General features: G+C 40.6%; 1 protein-coding gene across 2 annotated transcripts; it reads left to right on the top strand.

The window, feature by feature from the left end:
- The first annotated feature begins 5,577 nt into the window (after positions 1-5,577).
- stc1 (stanniocalcin 1) lies at positions 5,578-12,932 on the top strand. 2 transcript variants are annotated; one of them, XM_039620304.1, is made up of 4 exons: positions 5,578-6,005; positions 7,740-7,879; positions 7,998-8,209; positions 8,722-12,932. In XM_039620304.1, exons 1-4 carry the CDS (start codon positions 5,825-5,827, stop codon positions 9,020-9,022), a joined length of 834 nt encoding a protein of 277 aa, XP_039476238.1. In that variant the 5' UTR covers positions 5,578-5,824; the 3' UTR covers positions 9,023-12,932. The 2 variants fall into 2 exon arrangements, with proteins under 2 accessions (XP_039476238.1, XP_031582859.2); XM_031726999.2 differs by having other exon boundaries at positions 5,580-6,005; positions 7,737-7,879.
- Positions 12,933-17,200: the final 4,268 nt, after the last annotated feature.

The raw sequence follows: 17,200 nt of genomic DNA, 5'->3' as shown, positions 1-17,200 counted from the left end.
CTCCTTGGATATAAAAGTGTCACTCGTCTTAATTTGCAGCGGATGTTAAACTTGAATCACAGCCTCTGCTGCAGCAAACACACCTGTGCACCAGAGGACATCAAGAAAACAAAAAAACACCTTCTAGCAGACAGCAGGTGTTTCGAGCAGAAAAAGCAAAGGGAGAGTTGAAGCTCGGGGAATAATATTGTACAGATTTGTACAGAACTCTGTGAGTGGCTTTGGCTTTTGGGAAACAGTGTGGGACTGATAAATCAATGCATCTCAAGTGTATTTTTAACACCAAGCACTGCTCACATACTGTAAGTAGACAGTACTTATTTCCACCACCAAAAGCAGTTCCATTAAAATATTTCCAAATTAGATTCAGCTTCTTGCTTCAAGAAGAGAAACAGACACACATGCATCGATCCAAAGGAAAAAAAATACAGTACATATATATATATATATATATATATATATATATATATATATATATATATATATATATATATATATATATATATAGTTTTTGTTGAAATCGCTGTGTGGTCCAAATCTGCACAGCAGTCTACTTTTTAAATTCTTTATTTCAGGAGGTAACGTCTGTGGTCAGCTGCAGAACAGCACCAGCGGTAGGGGAGGTAGGATTCTCAGTAAACTGCTCGAGGACACTTTCTCATCGCAGGTGCTTCAATGTGTGACTCCAAATCTAAACAATGACGAAGTGGAAACTCTTAGGCTGTGAACGAGCTCTAGCAATGAAAATTCAATGGGGCAAAAAATAAATAAATAAATAATCTGTCTAACTCAATTAAGGAGTATTTTATGAAATACAACATGTATTTCATAAAATACTGGTGTCATGTTTAAAGTCATGTTTGTAGCCTGGTGCCATGTTAATGGCTTCTATTGAGTTTTTTGTTTTAATGCAATGTTTTAATGCAATATTGCAATTTTGAGCAGGAATCCTTTTTATCTAAGGGATGGTGCGAGCAACAATAAAAAGGTTGACCAATCTGCTGAAGAATGCAGTGCTTTCACTCCAATCAACAAGCATAACAAGCATGCAGCTCATGTAATTGACTACAAGGTTGTACTTTTTAGCCCCTGGATTTGATAGCAATAGTCGGTTTCCGGGCTCTTGAACACTGCGTATGATCATCGTATGTTTCCACATTTTCATGGCTCTTGTTGCTTTTCCTGTGATTTGAGTGAATGGTGTAGTGCTTGAAAAACCTGAAAATAAACCTGAAAATATCCATTTTTACGTATTTTTTGCAATGCATTGTTCTGGCCCTAACATTTAATGCACAAGAGCTGCAGCATGTTTTCATTCCAGCCTCGAGATGCACAGCCCCGCTATGCTACTCGCATTATACAGGAATGCAGATCCTCTGAGCTTTTGCATTACGTAGTCATGCATGCATCTGTCCAAGGAATTCCAAAACCCATTCAGGTTCTGCAGGCGAAGAAAATGAATATAAGACTCTTAATAAAAACAAGTAACGTTACACCGTCCATTCTGGTGATGCAGAAATGAGTGTTTTGTCCCATTAAATCATTTCTTCTGACAATGATAAATTCCACAAGCCCAGAACAAAATGAGGGCTCTGAACACAGCAGTGTGTGCAAATTTTTGCTTTTCTGAGTGGTGAATGTCACTCACAATAGTAAATGGGCTTAGCTGTTCACTGCACCCACAGAAACCAAATCTCAGTTTGGCTGCTCTACTTCTGCTGTTTCAGTAGATGTTCCTCTAACAATAGATGCTTATGACTGTGACTTCAACAGCACTGGATGGGATCACTGGATCTGTAGCAACAGTTATAATGAATAAAACACAGTGTCTTCATCGACAGATATGTGCCTGCGTGTGTTTCTTTTACCGTCGGTGATCTCGTCTGACGGCCACCACTGGGTGCTGAGTCTAATGGAAGGCTGCCCACAGCCCACCTCCTGCTCAAAATATTTCCCCAAAAATTAAGTGTTATCCTCATGTGAACAGCAAAAGCATCTGCTGCTAGAGAGAAAAACACATTACCCCCTTGGCAAAACATCACACATCAAAACACACACACACATTTCTAACGGTCGGTGCAAACATATCATCGTCGACTGGTGCGCGTAGCGACCCGGTTTCCACTTTTCTCAGTGTTGAAAAGGGGATCGTGTTTTCTCTTCACACCTCCAATATACCCCAAACTAAATCTACAGGAGTTTGAAGATGGTGCACCACAGTTGCTGTTTACAAAAGTCGATTGCATCTGACCAAAGTCCCTCTTATGGACGCAGGTAGACTAGGATTTACAGCTTGCTTTTGCTTTGCTAAAAGGGATAACATGAACTTGTTAAAAGGCTTTAAGCGCAGGCATTAGTAGTATCAAACTCCTGTCCATTGCCCAAGTTTCAAATCTCTTGCTCACAACTACCAATCTTGGAACTATAGAGGAAGTTTCAATCAGGCAAACTGCAATAAGCTTCGGGCAAAATTCAACTTAGATGCAAAGTGACCTCCAATCAGAGAATCAGTCCGTCCACGTGAATGGAAATGAATGCAAAACCCTCACGCTTCAGTAGGCTGTTTTTACTGTACGTTTATTCTCTGTAACAGATTTGCCCTTTCAGTGAACTCTGCCCCCTGTCTCCAGTGCCATGCTGATGTTGCCTGTTATTTTTCTGAAAACAAGGTGAATCACCTTCTTCTACCTGACAAAGGAATTCATTATCCTTTCCCCCTCCCAGAGGACGCAGGATTGGTCTTCTCAAATGTGTTTGTGGCATGGCTACGTTCCAAAAAATGAAGAGAGTGCAGTGATGTGCTATCAAGGATGAGGCTTCCAAACTCATGAATAAACTCTCAATTCATGTCTTCAGTTTCAGTTGAGGCACACCAAAGCTTGCGGGGGGTGGGGTGGGGGGGGACAATAAATGCAAGAGCAGCAACAAATTCAGAAAGCATGGATATCAGCTCAACATCTGACTCAAATCTTACATTGTTCACATTGTTGCTTTGTTACATATTTTTTCCAGGGAACGCTGACAAAACCAGTAAGCATGCAGGATGGGCTTTGACACGCTGTTTTCGAAACCTGCTTTGTATCGAGAAAAGGCAGTAAAAACAAATCCCTTTACTGTAAATACAAAGGTAAAAGTAAAAATTGACATCAAACACCAAAACTTTAACCTCGAAATAAAGATGTGTCTCTTTCTTTACTAGAGGGGAAGCCCCAAGGGGATTAAAATGAACTAAATGATAGACCTTCTAGGTACAACATGCAACTTAGGCCCCTTCGTAGATGGTTTATTGTGATTCATTCATTAGCCTGCTAAGTTCATGTTATCTTTTCATTACAAAGGCTATTGGTGTAGTCGGCATGTGGCCATATTTGGATTCCCCAGCGAGAGATAAGGTGCCAGCAGCTTTACATCATGCCTGTCTCCTTACAGCACTGTGGGAAAAATTAGGGTTATAGTGCAATTATTGCCAAAGATAACCAGAATACAGCAGAGGGGCTTGACGAGGGGAAGCTGTGCTGTCTGAAAAGTTACGCTAGTTTCATGGAAAATATTTAAAATCCCTTCACTAATGTGAACACTTACACTTGGCACAGAGAGTCAACCTAGTAAATGAACTACACGTGTGACAAGACAGATGAGAAGAAAACCACATTGGAGGAGAGAGAAAGGAAAGCATGTTTCTGCTGTAAGTCTAAAATGTTCCACACTCTGATTATCAGGACATTTCAGCTTCCTCAGTGTCTGATTCGGCCTGAATTGGCTGAGCGTTGCAGTGGGTGAAGAGGCGTGAGGCTTCCATGATAAATGATAGCTTAGAGTCCCACACATCATCCTCTGTGTGCCGGCACGTGCAACTGCAAGTAAGTGCACTGCAAGCCTGAACATTTTCCAGTTTTAGGAAGAGGAAAATAGTTAAGTGCAATCATCTGCACTTCACATCAACACTACAGGTAGTTTATCTCGCTGTTACATGAATTCCCTAGGCTAAAGCAACAATGGTGCCATCATTAAGCACAGTTCAGGAAAATGCCAGACTGATAAAGAAGACATGTCATTTGAATGCTCTGGGTTGATATTTGGACAAAGCTGTTTAAATCCGGTAAAGTACCCAGCACATTTGACTAAAGAAAAAAAAGAAAAGAAGGTGGTTAAATACACTTCTATTAGCGGTTAAAAGGATTTGCATTTGTTGAGCTTAGGGGCTTTAGAAAAATAATTTGGGGTTAAGAAGAGGGCTGATTCTTGTGTTTTCCTTTTAAGGCAAGCAAGACTTGCCCCGGCGGTATTAGTGTTTCCTTGTAATGTAGCACAATCCCCGGCATCTCAGAGTGCCCTATAGCCAAAATGATCAAAAAGCATTTTAAGCATTTTAAAGAAGAACTGGTATTGTAATAAAATGTAATAATATCTCCATATTGTCAGAGCAGGAAAAATAACAAGAACCACCAATAAGCAATGGGATTATGAGCAAATTTGTGGCATTTACAGTAGCTCAAGGCACCAGATAGTCAGCATAAAGCAGAGCTGCAAAGTCTGTCAGTAACAGTTTGGTAAATGCAGGCAGATGTATAGTAGCTCTACAAAATGTTTTACAATGTGTTTCTAATCCATCCATTCACAAACACTCACCAATGGCAGTGAGTCACCATGCGAGGCATTGTTCTGGCAACAGGAGCAGTGTCTGGTTCAGTTTCCTGCTCAATAACACCTCAGTATGTTTAGGGACCAGTGCTCGAACCCCTCCAACCCCGTGATTAGAGCCAATTGTTTGTGGCCGTACTGATGAAAATGTGTTTGCTAGTTGTGTGGCTATGTGAACTACAATCCAGTCTTCTGCTTCCATATTTTTGCTTTGCCTCAAATTTCACTGAACAAGTGAAATACATTATAAAAGTGGAAAAATGTTAAGACAATGTTGAATTCCTAGTAAAACATAACATTTAGCATCATGTGCTGCCGCTAGATGACAAATTTGTCTATGTAATTGTTGATTGTGACGGAAAAAATAAAGTCATGATACTAAGTTAAGATTTTTGCACATGTTAAAGCTGACCTAGATGACAAATGCAATGCTATTTATCTGGATTTTCCAATAAATATCATTTGGAAAATAAATTACACAATTTACTTTTTCTTGTCCAAATAGTCGTTTTGCAACAGCGTCTTACCTTAACGAAAGCCCCACTTTGATTATACAGCCAATCAGAAAAGGACATTTTTCAGTTATCATTGGATACAAATCACTTTAATCAATATATTCCACATATACGAAACATGGCTGATCTAATGGCAGATCAACTGTGTCTTGCATATGAGGAATACACTGATTTTCTGCAATTAGGGACTATTAGCGGACCATAGAGCTGAAAACTGATGAAAATGGTGACGGAAAAAGACCACATGCCTGTAGCATGTGATAGATGATCTTAATTAGCCCCAAAACTGATTCTCATTTGAAAAACATGACCAAAAAAACTTACAGTACTCAAATTAATTTCCCTAACCTGAATATGGAGTTGTATGATGTACAAAACTGGCCGCTGTTAAATCATTTTATCAATTAATAGTGGACGGACTAAGCCCAAGGTCTTGAATACGATCTGATTGGTCCAACCGCAGAGCTCGTAATATTCAGCGCTCCCATATAAACCCGTGCAGACTTGACATCGGTGCAATCTGTCATGCAAGTCAAAAGGATAGCGAGGAGTCCAGTGTAGAGCCACAGCTGACAGCCTACTCGCAGTAGCCTTCATTTGTTCTGTTTTTGCGCTGCAGAAGGTTTTTTTTTTTTTTTTTTTTTTTTTTTTTTCGGGGCGCTCTTCTTATGAATTACACACAAAGCAGGAGGCGTCTCTTTGCGTTTAGTTGTGTTATCTGTGTTGACAGGACGATGCTTTTGAGGACCGGACTTTTTCTCCTGCTGGTGCTGAATGCATCAGCCTATGAAGTGGATCAAAACGAGTCCTATTCGCCCAGGAGAGCACGCTTTTCTGCCAATAGCCCTAGTAAGTAACACGCTGCTTCCATCTGCACATCTCAGAGTGCACTGCTTGCTTTCTTATTTTTTATTTACTTCTATCTATTTATTTATTTATTTTTTCAAATGCTCAGCCTAATCTATATAGAGATCTTTCCTTCTCATAAATGTGTTGGCCTATGCAGCCGTTTCTGTCTTAACGAGCGCGTTGATTCGCGGAGAAGGCTGCGGGATTAACGCTGTGGTTTTTGCCGGTGTCCTGCCGGCAACAGATGAGCATGGAGCTTGGTGCTGACACCTGAGAGTGCAGGCTGTGTCATGCTGTTAGTGTCTTTCTCTTGGCTTTTTTCCCCCCTTCTGCTGCATCGGTTCCACTATTTAGCACTGAAGCGGATTGAGAAGCTTTCTGTGCGTTAAACACGGCGTTTCCTGGATAGCGCGGAGCATTCTGGAGCCTTGAAGTTAGAAGAAGTAGATCACACCATTGTGCACCGTTGCACGAAGCAGAAAAAAGCAAAACTGCTTGTCACTGGGTTGTGTCTTTGGGATGAATAAATGCAACCTCTTTTTTTTGCCGTTTCCTTATGTGTAAATGGAAAAAAGCCCAAATCTTTCTAATAACCACTAAGAAAATAAAAAGATCCGCCGCTGTAAAGCATAAATCTGCTTGGCTTCATTCAAATGGTGAGTCTTAAAAAAAATTATTAATATTGTTTGACCACAAAGGCACAGCTCAGTGATAAAAGGCAGTGGGTAACAGGGATGCTCCTTCCCCTTCTGCAGGAATTGCTTCATCATCATCATAAGATTTGCAGCTCACTCTCTGTGTTTTCAGAGCAATCTCTAGTCCCTGGTGGCAGACAGACTTAATCTGACTGTGCAGGTCAACAAAAGGGCCCAGATTCAAAGGCCAAGAAGGCTCTGGGCTCCTCTGTGACATGTTAATGGTTATTACAAAGGTCTTCAGCCAGGCTGTTTGCCATCTTAGCGGATTCTCAGATCAAGGATAAAGAAACAGATTGTTTTGGACCTCTGTCTTGGTGTCAAAATTTAAGTCAGCTCCGGGTGTGTGCATGTGCGTCCCTGATGGCTAACATCATTTTTTCTAAATTTCTGGCACATGGATCGAATGCTGCTGCGGCATGGCTGTGTCACAGCTCTGTCATAGAGATGGGGGTTGCTAGTGGGTTAATCATGAAGTGAGCATGGCAGCATTTTGTGAACGTGTAATTCATTATGTAGATGTACATGGGATCGGTTCTGGAGGCAGAGTCCTCAAGATCAACTTGACAGCTATTTTGTCTAACATAATTGAAGACAAAGATTGGTGACAGTGTGTGTGTGTGTGTGTGTGTTTGAGGGGTGCAACTGTATGTTTATGTGTGTCTACAGGCATGCCAACAATTTTCAGGAAACTCTTTGGTATTTCTGGCGCTGTTCATCCAAGCGCTGCTGAAAAGAACCAAACACTGGAATATAAGTCCCTGCCAAGAGAAAAGTGAAGTGGTGCCAAATAATGTCTGAGACTCTTTGAGTTGTAAGGTGTCCAATCTTCAGTCAAGTCACTGTTTGCCCCGAGTGACTGTCTGTCTGTGTTTTGTGAAGCACCAAAGTATGAAAATTCTCTTTTGTTCACTGCATTTTCTCTTTTAGCTGAAACCCTGGCAACCCTTCAGTAATGAGCTTAGTGAGTGTGCAATGTTTCCCAGTGAACCCACTGTTGACTCCCCTGCTGATGGTTCATTCTCTGTGCCCACAGCAGATGTGGCACGCTGTCTCAGCAGTGCCCTCCAAGTTGGCTGCGGAGCCTTCGCCTGCCTGGAAAACTCAACTTGCGACACAGATGGCATGCATGACATCTGCAAGTCCTTCCTATACAGTGCTGCTAAATTTGACACTCAGGTATATGCTTTCATTCTCTGTTGCTATGTGCACATGAGCTGTGGAGGATTATATGGGCGTATGTGTCAGGACAAGAGTGTGTAAAGCACTGCTGTTTTTTGTTTTGTTTTTTTTACAGGGTAAAGCGTTTGTGAAGGAGAGCCTTAAGTGCATTGCCAATGGCATCACCTCGAAGGCATTCCTCACCATCCGCCGCTGCTCCGCCTTTCAAAGAATGATATCCGAAGTCCAAGAGGAGTGTTACAGCAAGCTGGATATCTGCACGGTTGCCCGATCAAATCCAGATGCTATTGGTGAAGTGGCACAGCTGCCAAGTCACTTTCCCAACAGGTGAGATCGTCCTCTGCCGTATGTGCTTTACAAGTTTTCCCAAAACCAAGTTGAAGAAAAAACGTCTGAGAATTTCAGGCAAATAAGAGAGTACAGCTTGTTTATGAGCAGCATAAGCAATGACTACACTTGTCTTGATTTGCATGTTTTGATTAGCATCAGCGTTTTGCATTCTTTCATGCAACAAAAGAAAATCAAACAGGAATGTCAACTTTGGATGGTTTCATTCCTATTGTTGTTGTAATACATATAGAATTGCAGTTTGGGAGTGGATACAAAAGGATAGAAGGGTGGAGCACGAAGCTTAGTAGGCCAGCGACTGGAGCTGGGATGGTTACGCCCATAGAGATGACATCAGGCCATCTAGAATGCGTGCATAGAAATGCTAATTTTGAACCATTACAGATTACGACGACATGCTTTCTTGCTGTGCTGCACATTTTGTCCTTTTTCCCTTTTAAGCCCCTGAAAAAAATGTAAAAATTCATTCTGTGATGCCTTTGTGGTCCAAGGTTTTATGGTAAGCTGCTACAGAGCCTGATGGACTGTGATGAGGACACGGTGGATCGCGTTAGGACCAGCATGGTGTCGCGGCTCGGCCCAGAGATGACCATGCTTATTCAGCTGCTGCAGAACAAGCCCTGCCCATCCACCGCTGTGGCTGCAGCTGCCGCCATCCCAACTGGAGCAGAGAGCCGTGGGAGCTGGCGCCTGTCCATGGGTCCCCATGTGTACAAGATCCAGCCTAATCTGCGAAACAGAGACTCTGCCAGTCATTTTGGCAAAAAGCGCTCCGCCAGCGACAGCTCCTAACTTCCACTTCCACTCATCCCCTCAAAACACCACAAAAGCTCCTCTATTCCCTAGAGGTGATACCAATCTATTCCTCTGCTAGACTGGAAGTTACAGAAATCCCACCTCTAGGGAATGCTGGACCACCCGTAGAGTCCATAGAGTCGATATCAGTTTGATTGTTGTTATATTATATATCCTACACTTTAGACTCGAAAGAACCCCATCTTCCATAGACTGTTTTCAAATGTGCCCGCTCACAGTTAGTGGTGAACACGAGGCTGCTGCATTTGTGCGACGTGGTCCTGTTCGCTCCTCTTATCGTCCTTTAACAGAGATTAATTCGTAATTCTTTAGACGACAAGCTAAAAAGAAAAAAAAAGGAGAGAAAAAAAAGAGAAAAAAGTGTTTCATGAATTTAGAGCACAAGCCAGTACTTTAAAAGTAAAAAGAAAAAAAAATACAATTTCATAATCCTGATATTTGTTCATGAATAGGAAATCAGTAGTTTGGTTATTATTGGTTTATTTGTAGGAATGGGTAATTACTAGTAGACTTATCTAATATTTCTGCAATGAGATCAGTCGAATTGTGAGCATGAGATGTGGCAATGAGTTTCATAACTGTTTTTGACACTATCATAACACTTAAATGTACTGTATACTAAGTTACCAGAGACAGCCATAGCTAGCCCTCTAAAAGAGAGCGCTCATAATGGAGTGAGGTCTGTAGAGGTTTCATGCTAACCTTTGAGAGGTTACCTTAAACTGACCAAAAAACTTCAAACTGCCCTGAATGCTATTCATGAAATACCAAAATTGCGTATAGCTATAGCACTTATAGATTGTTTTTATTATTATTTCTGATGGCAGATGTAGCCATGGTCATGTGTTTTAAATCATTATCCTGCATGTAAGGATTGTTCAGGTCATGGCCAAGTCTATCAGAAGAAGTCCTTTTAGCATATCTTGTATCCAGACACTTGCAATGCATAAGACTGTTGAGCTCTATAGTATATCCAGTATGGGACCATGCTTAGTGAGATCCGTGTCCATGTTCTTAACTGAGTGCGAAGCAGTCGTGTGTGCGCGCAGTAGCTGATTAGCACGTTCACCGCTGAGACTGAGAGCAGAGTGTCTTCTCGGACTGATGAGCATCACTCTCTGAGGTGAATCATGTGACATGCACACTGGCTTCCAGGTCAAGATGGAGAATGACTATTTAAAGAGAAAAACAAAAGCCTTGTTGGAATGATATTTATTTTCCTACTATATTATTTAATGTTTTTTTTTTATTTTAATGCATTATTGTAGTTTTAATTAATTTACAGATTTAAAGAGCAGTTCAGTCATGGCTCCTATTTGAACATGAGCTCTATGCCAAAAAAAAAAGAAGTGAGCTGACACTCTGGTGACTGAATGGGACCCATGTCATGACTCTGTGCTGGCCATAGGGGAACACGGTTGGTCATTCAGGTCAGGTGATCTACTTCGCGGAGGTTACACGGGACCACAGCAAAACATTAGCTTAGTTTTTTGACACAGTTTCTGGTTGTCGGTGCAGCTGCTAGATGCTCACGTGTGGTGCTGGGGAGTCGTGCACGTTATTGAATCTAAACCAGGTAAAACAAACATCAGCACCGGGGGGCCTGTTAGGAAAGCTTCTCGATGGTTCTGCACTTGCTTGCAGTGCTTTTCTTTGCACGGAATGAAGGTGAGGCATAATTTTAAAGAATATATGACACGGAATCTGAGACATAACCTTTACCACATCTCTCACAGCAAAACTTTTAACCATTTTTTTGCTAAGACTGGCCTTGTATTTAGCTAGAGTTAATGATTCGATGGGTAGCAAGACGAAATATAAACATAGGCAGCGTTCATGTAATAGCATAATGATTTTGGTTTACTTTGGATGCTCAAGCTTTAGGCTGTAGCGAAGCAGTTGCGCATCCGTTAAGCGATTATCTTTCAAAAACAGATTTCACAGCTTTGAGAGACCAAGACAATCATCCCAAACCAGTGCACGATCATAGAGCCACAGTCACTAAGAAGGGTCTTGATGCTGGTGTTTGCTTTTATCTGAACCTGGCAGATAGATGGTGGAACTTCAATAGGATAATCCATGGCTTAGTTTAGAGAATAAAAGTATGTTGTGTAAGTGAGTAAATATTTGTGCACATTGAAAATGCAGTATGGAGGTTTGAATTTTTAACTAAGAATGGGTTGAGTTCACTACTATACAGGTTTATTTAGCAACTATCCCATTTTTAATCTTAAACCTCGCAATTCGGTCGTCTTGAAATTCTTTTACTCCCAAGTCGTGAGAAGTAATTGCCTTACGTTTGACTTCAGTCAATAGAAAATGAGCTGGACCCAGTCCTGTTTAAAAAAAATTGCAGAGGATTACTAGTGAACCGAGTGACGCTCAGACCAGAAAAAGAGATGTTTTATTTTTCAGTGTCAATTTAATAGCTATGTTAAAATTCCAAACTATGCAATAATCACACACAAAGGATTCACAGCAACACAGAAATTGACCTTTATTTCATTCAGTGCCAGCTGATGCTGTGTGAATCAAGCAGCAGCATGTGTGCTCTCATACTGCACTCACAGTGTGAAGGCGATGCTCCTCTATAATGCTTTATGGTTCTGTGTTTTACTTCTTTCAGATTTTATTTTACACTCGCATTCGTTTTGTTCTGTGAATCGTTTCTTTTGTGTCGTGTGGTGCAAGCGGACAGCTGTTCTGAAGGAATCTCTTAGGAAGTTAAGAGCTATAGTCACACTGTAGTATATCCTAGCTTATATTTTATGTTAAATATGCACTTTGCATCTTAACCACTATAAAGGGCATTGAAACATTCAGTACATGTGCAACTGAAACATATTTTATTTACGCAGCGAATGGAGATAAGTAGGAATATTTTGCATCCTGAAGGGTCAGGGCTTCTTCATGTGCTATTGATACATATGTCTATATCTTTGTTGTCCATGGGTAAATCCAAAACCCAACAGCTGCTGCTAAACTGTTACTAGCCTGATCGATGCTGTCTGGATGCCCCTCCACTCTGGCCGCTCTGATCTGTCAACATGCAGTGAGCTCAGCATCGGTCCATATTTGCATTTAAACACACATTAATGTCTATCCATGTCTTCATATTTATCTCCTATGAACATTCTCCATGTCAAATATATTTGGCACGGGCAAATTGACTGTTTCCTCACCAAGTAAAATGTATTGGTAATTTTAGAGAATGTACCTGTATACTGAATGTCTCGTTCGACAAGGACAGGACCGAGTTAGATGACCAGTGAAGGTTATTTGGGAAAAAACAAACAACAACAACAAAAAAAGAGAAGAAAAGCTTTTAATTTCTTTCTGTTTCAGAGTTGAATTCAGGTATAGGGCGCTTAAGGTGGTACTGGAATATTGTTCAATTGACCCATGGTGAGTTTTGTGAAACTGTTTCTGTCAATGCTAGAGACGAAAATCTCCCTGACTTCTGGCACTTCGTGGTACTCTTTCCTCTCAAGACTTGAAATGCATAAATAAATGTTGTTGTGCTTAAACAAAATCGAAATGCTTCAGTGACTAGTAAAGTTTATTTTGTATTCATATATATATATATATACATATACATATACATATATATATATATATGACACTTATTTTAATATCAGATTCAAAAAGTTATTGCTAATTTTAGGGAATTACTGAAGTTCCTGATACAGATGCTATGTAACGCATGATTGACCCTTGTGAATCACTTGCACTTTAAAATATACCCATATACATATATGCCCATACTGTGTATATGTTTGGGTTTTTCCTCTGTACTGAAAAGTCATGAAAGATACAAATGCATCAGTTGTCTGTCTTTTGCTGATCAGAAATAAAATATTTATCATATCTGGCATATGGTATGCAATATGTTGCTTTGCTCTTCTTTCACTCATTCCGATCTTTTATAATATGCTGATTTAAAGTCCCTTAGGCTCGCATTTTTTTTTCCCACCAGCTTGCCTAAAAATATTCACAAATGTCTCTTGACTTGACGCCTTCATTTTATCTACCAGCAAACTGCAACATGTGCAGTTTAATGATGGAAACTGAGGAGAGAATTTTCTCATTACATAAGCTTTGAGATGCATTTATGTTCAGACTATAAAAGATTTTAAACTACCACGACCTCCCAATTATCCAATCCAAAGTGTCAGTGTTGTGCTGTGTGTTTTTTTCTGCAACACTTTTGCTGATACTTCTCATTACAATGCCTTTTATTAGACCGTAAATAGTGTTACCCATTGCACCGCACACTGGAAAGACACTTAAAATGATATTAAGTTCGCTGCACACTCCAGCTTTGCTATGGTGCAGTGCAGTCAGAGTGTGCAGCTACAACCTTTATCACTAAACTACGATTAGCACTGTGTTCTAAATGCATATAAAGCATTGGCATGTATAGATTATGATCTTCACACCAATGCAAAAATAAGGGGCTTTGCAGGATTATGTCAGATTGTGGATCCTACGGTGCAAGTGGATGAGGGGGTGAAATGCAGTGAACTGCAAAATGAACTGCAGCAGTGGCAGCAGGTTAGAGTCAAGACAGATTATAGGTGAGCAGCAAGGCAGCAGGAATGGCCAAAATTGAACCTTATTTTCTGACTACCATACCTTTTCCTTTTAGGTCTGCTTTTCAGTCCAACTGTAGCACTTTAGCTGCTAGATGCTCGCCACTACGTTCACCACCTAGATGTAAAATGTTTTCCATTTGCTCTCATAGAGACGACTTTCTCAAACATCGGTTATATGAATGAACATTATGTAATAAAACTGTAAAGCTTGGCATGTGGGAGGCCTAGGTAAGTTTATCTTTAAACCTCCTCTTGAACATCACAGACCGTGACTATCATATGCCTCCATTGAGAAAGGTGCATTGTCAGAAGAGTGAGTGAAAATAAATGAACACAGGCTGCCTGTCGAGCACACCAGCATTGCTTTATTTGTGTTTGTATAAGAGATGAAGAGGTAATCTAATATGGCTTTCTGCCACTGCCTAACCAGGCCTCATCTATAAAGGTTACACTATTAAAGATGATCTTTTAAACCTGGAACACGCGGCGGTCGTGATTACATAGGTCTCAGCTCTGCTCCTATTAAGTGCCAGAGAATATAATGAGGCATCATTTCCCATTTGGTGGTATCACACTTTCGTATTAATCACTGTGGTAGCCTGTGATATTACTTTTCAGTGACTTCAAATTCACATCTATGATCTATCTTTGCCTGCGCAGTCTTTATGACTGTAAAAGGATCACAAGAGAATCCGGCTGACTTGCAAAGTAATTGCTTTACCAAACACCCTCAGTATGTGTGACAAATCCCGCAGGACCCGTGAAGGAAGCTGAAGGACGGAGCGAGCACCTCCTGATGAAAATGAACTTTCTTAAACTTCAGCACAAACAAGCTGAAACTGCAAAGTGACTGTTTGGTTTAAGAGCCTGAGGAAAAGAGGGGGCAGAACGTAAGAGGCTCCACGGACGCTAATCTCAGTCAGAGGGAGATATAATTTCATGCCTATTTAGAGAAGAGTCCTGAAGGGCTTTCTCATCAACCGCTCTCCAGTCTCGTGGATAGGTGATGCAGCAGCTCTGCACACAGATTCTATTATCTGCTTTAAAGAGACATCCAATCTCAACTCAATCAGTGGCTCTAATGCAAGCATGATGGACAGGAACACAACATAAATGAATTCTTCCATACGGTCTGCGTCTCACAGAGTCTGTCTACACAGCTGCAGTTATATAGTGGGCAACTTTTGAAGGCAATTTGGATGGAATTACTGCTTTCAACACACAGAAACATCTTGTTGCCAGGAAACATTTGAACAGATTTTTGACCCTGCCTATTCACTTCGTTGCCTGTTGCTTGGACTGCTGCCGAGTGTATCACCATCCTGACAATCCCAACCAGAATAATAATGAATAATGACGAAATTAGAATATCATTATGCAGATGCAATTCATGCCATCTGCTTGTGTTTATTTTACCTCAATGTGGCTCCTTTTTAAAAGCAGTTGTGAAACAGCGCTACATTGCAAAATCCTTTCAGCTTTACAGTACATGCACGTCCGTAAAGAACATCAAATATCACAGCATCGCATGAATATAAGCCATAAATGCGTGCATTCCCTACAGCGCTGCATGGGGAGAATGACCCTGAAGGCATAAAAGACCACAGAGCCTCTGATACCAGCCTGCAGGCATGCAACAGACCCACCATTGTTTGTCATTGTTTTAACCTCTTGATTGAATTCTGAGGGAGCAAAGCAATGTATCCACAGTGCATGCAAAGTGTCAGCAATTTGATGGGACAAATGAACAATGCACTGTGGTTTGTGCGGTACGGCAATTACTTCTCCTCTCTCCCAGTGTGTTTTATATTCATTATGTTCTTCTCTTTCCCATGAAACTTGTGGCATATTCATCAGCAGTGTGACAAATTAGATGTGCAGTGAAATGGAGTATGACTGAGAGCAGTGGAAGATTAGATCCACTCCAATCTTACCCAGCAATCACTATCCCTTCATTTCTGTGGGGAAATACCCAAGGACGGGAAAGAAAATGAGATCAAATTTTTTTTACTCAAGAAAGAGCTGGAGTGGCAGGGGAAAGAGATGAAACGGAGCGTTTTCCATTTGTGCCAAAGCGTCTCTCTCAAAGCATTTGTCTTGGAATCGAGTGCAGCTTTTAGTTGTGACTGTGCTGAATGCAAAAAACTAAACATTTACTCAGTTGCACAGAAAACGCAGGTAGATGGCTAGATTTGTGCACCCATCTTTGCCTCAGCCAATCAAAGTGATGGGGCCAACTGAGCATCATATCCATGAGTGCAGCTGAAATGCTCTTGAACACTCTTAAATCTTGGTTTCTCTTGAAGCGCCTGGCTATTTTAACAGCTCTCCAGCTGAACGACGAACCCTGGAAAACACAGGCAGATTTAACTGGTATTGCTGTAGCCACCATTATGGCTTTTCTTAATGCTGGAGACTAACAGGATAGCTAACAAGATGAGATTAACATAAACCCACTGCTTGCTTCTACTTCATTCTGAGATGATCCTGGTGTTGTAGACACAATACGTTTATCGCAGTTTTGCATATGAAATGTGAACTGAACATGACATGTAGATTCAAGAGATTGACAGCAAGAGTCATGCACTCTCGTTTATTGATCGCACAGTGTGTACAAATGCATGTCTGAAATGAATACAGAGTAGCAGAGACATCTAGTGGACATAACCAGGTCACACAGATTTCTTTCTCTATCAGGACACAAAGTCTGAGCTGACTCCAGGTTTGCTGTAGTTAATTCAAGGGATTGACTGTTTTTCTACCTATAATGGATTTAAAATGATAATAAAAACAGAGTCTGTATCACTATCAGCCTACTGGGAATGTGACGGTGAATTTAAGTCAGTCTTAACAGTATCTTCAGGTGAAGATAAACAAACTGTGAGCAAAAATTGCACAAAAAATGCTGGATGTAGCAAATACGAAACAAATTAAAAACAAATGCACCTTCCTTAGACGATTCAATAAACACTCCAGTTTCGGGAAATGTGAAATTTTCTGACAGCTATTTCATGGTTCAAGGTTTACGGGGATAATGTAGAGAGGATGTTAATTCGTGAAGCATTTGGATTCACATTTATCTGATTAAATCTATCAGAAGAGACAAAAGCTGATTCAAATGTTGGAAAGTGAATAACTTATTATTAATAACAGCAAAAGTAACTGAAACCTGAGTTTTCGGAGTTTTCAAAAATAATATTTTATGTGAAATTCTTTAAGAGTGCATGGATATTGTTGTAATAACTGACAAGATCCTCCACACTAATTCTCAAACTTTTTAATTACTCATTAATGACTCATTAGCAGGTTTGTTGGAATGCTATTACTTCATCTAATGTAAAATGTGTGGTTTTCATGTTATTTAATAAGTAAGTAAAATGCATCTATATAGACATGTGAATGAGCTACAGTGGCTCAGTTAACTGAAGAAGAAATTCTCTTTCGCCTGACTGTGAGCCCAGTTTTCAGTCTATGGCTGTTATCGCCTACGACCAAGTTGCGGAAAAATGTGTCTCCTTTCAAATGACGCATTCCTTAAAGCATTCAGGTGTACATCGTT

Source organism: Oreochromis aureus, linkage group 12 (assembly GCF_013358895.1).
Source record: "Oreochromis aureus strain Israel breed Guangdong linkage group 12, ZZ_aureus, whole genome shotgun sequence".
NCBI classification, from domain to species: domain Eukaryota; kingdom Metazoa; phylum Chordata; class Actinopteri; order Cichliformes; family Cichlidae; genus Oreochromis; species Oreochromis aureus.
Note: the sequence above shows the minus strand (reverse complement) of the source record. Positions and strands in the feature narration are given on the sequence as shown.

What these genes read in the sequence shown, in the direction of transcription:
- stc1 (XM_031726999.2), top strand. Translation starts at nt 5,825, where the DNA reads ATGAATTACACACAAAGCAGGAGGCGTCTCTTTGCGTTTAGTTGTGTT. An exon ending in CTTTTCTGCCAATAGCCCTA is followed by an intron (nt 6,006 to 7,736) that starts GTAAGTAACACG and finishes CTGTGCCCACAG; the next exon opens with CAGATGTGGCACGCTGTCTC. An exon ending in CCAAGTCACTTTCCCAACAG is followed by an intron (nt 8,210 to 8,721) that starts GTGAGATCGTCC and finishes TTGTGGTCCAAG; the next exon opens with GTTTTATGGTAAGCTGCTAC.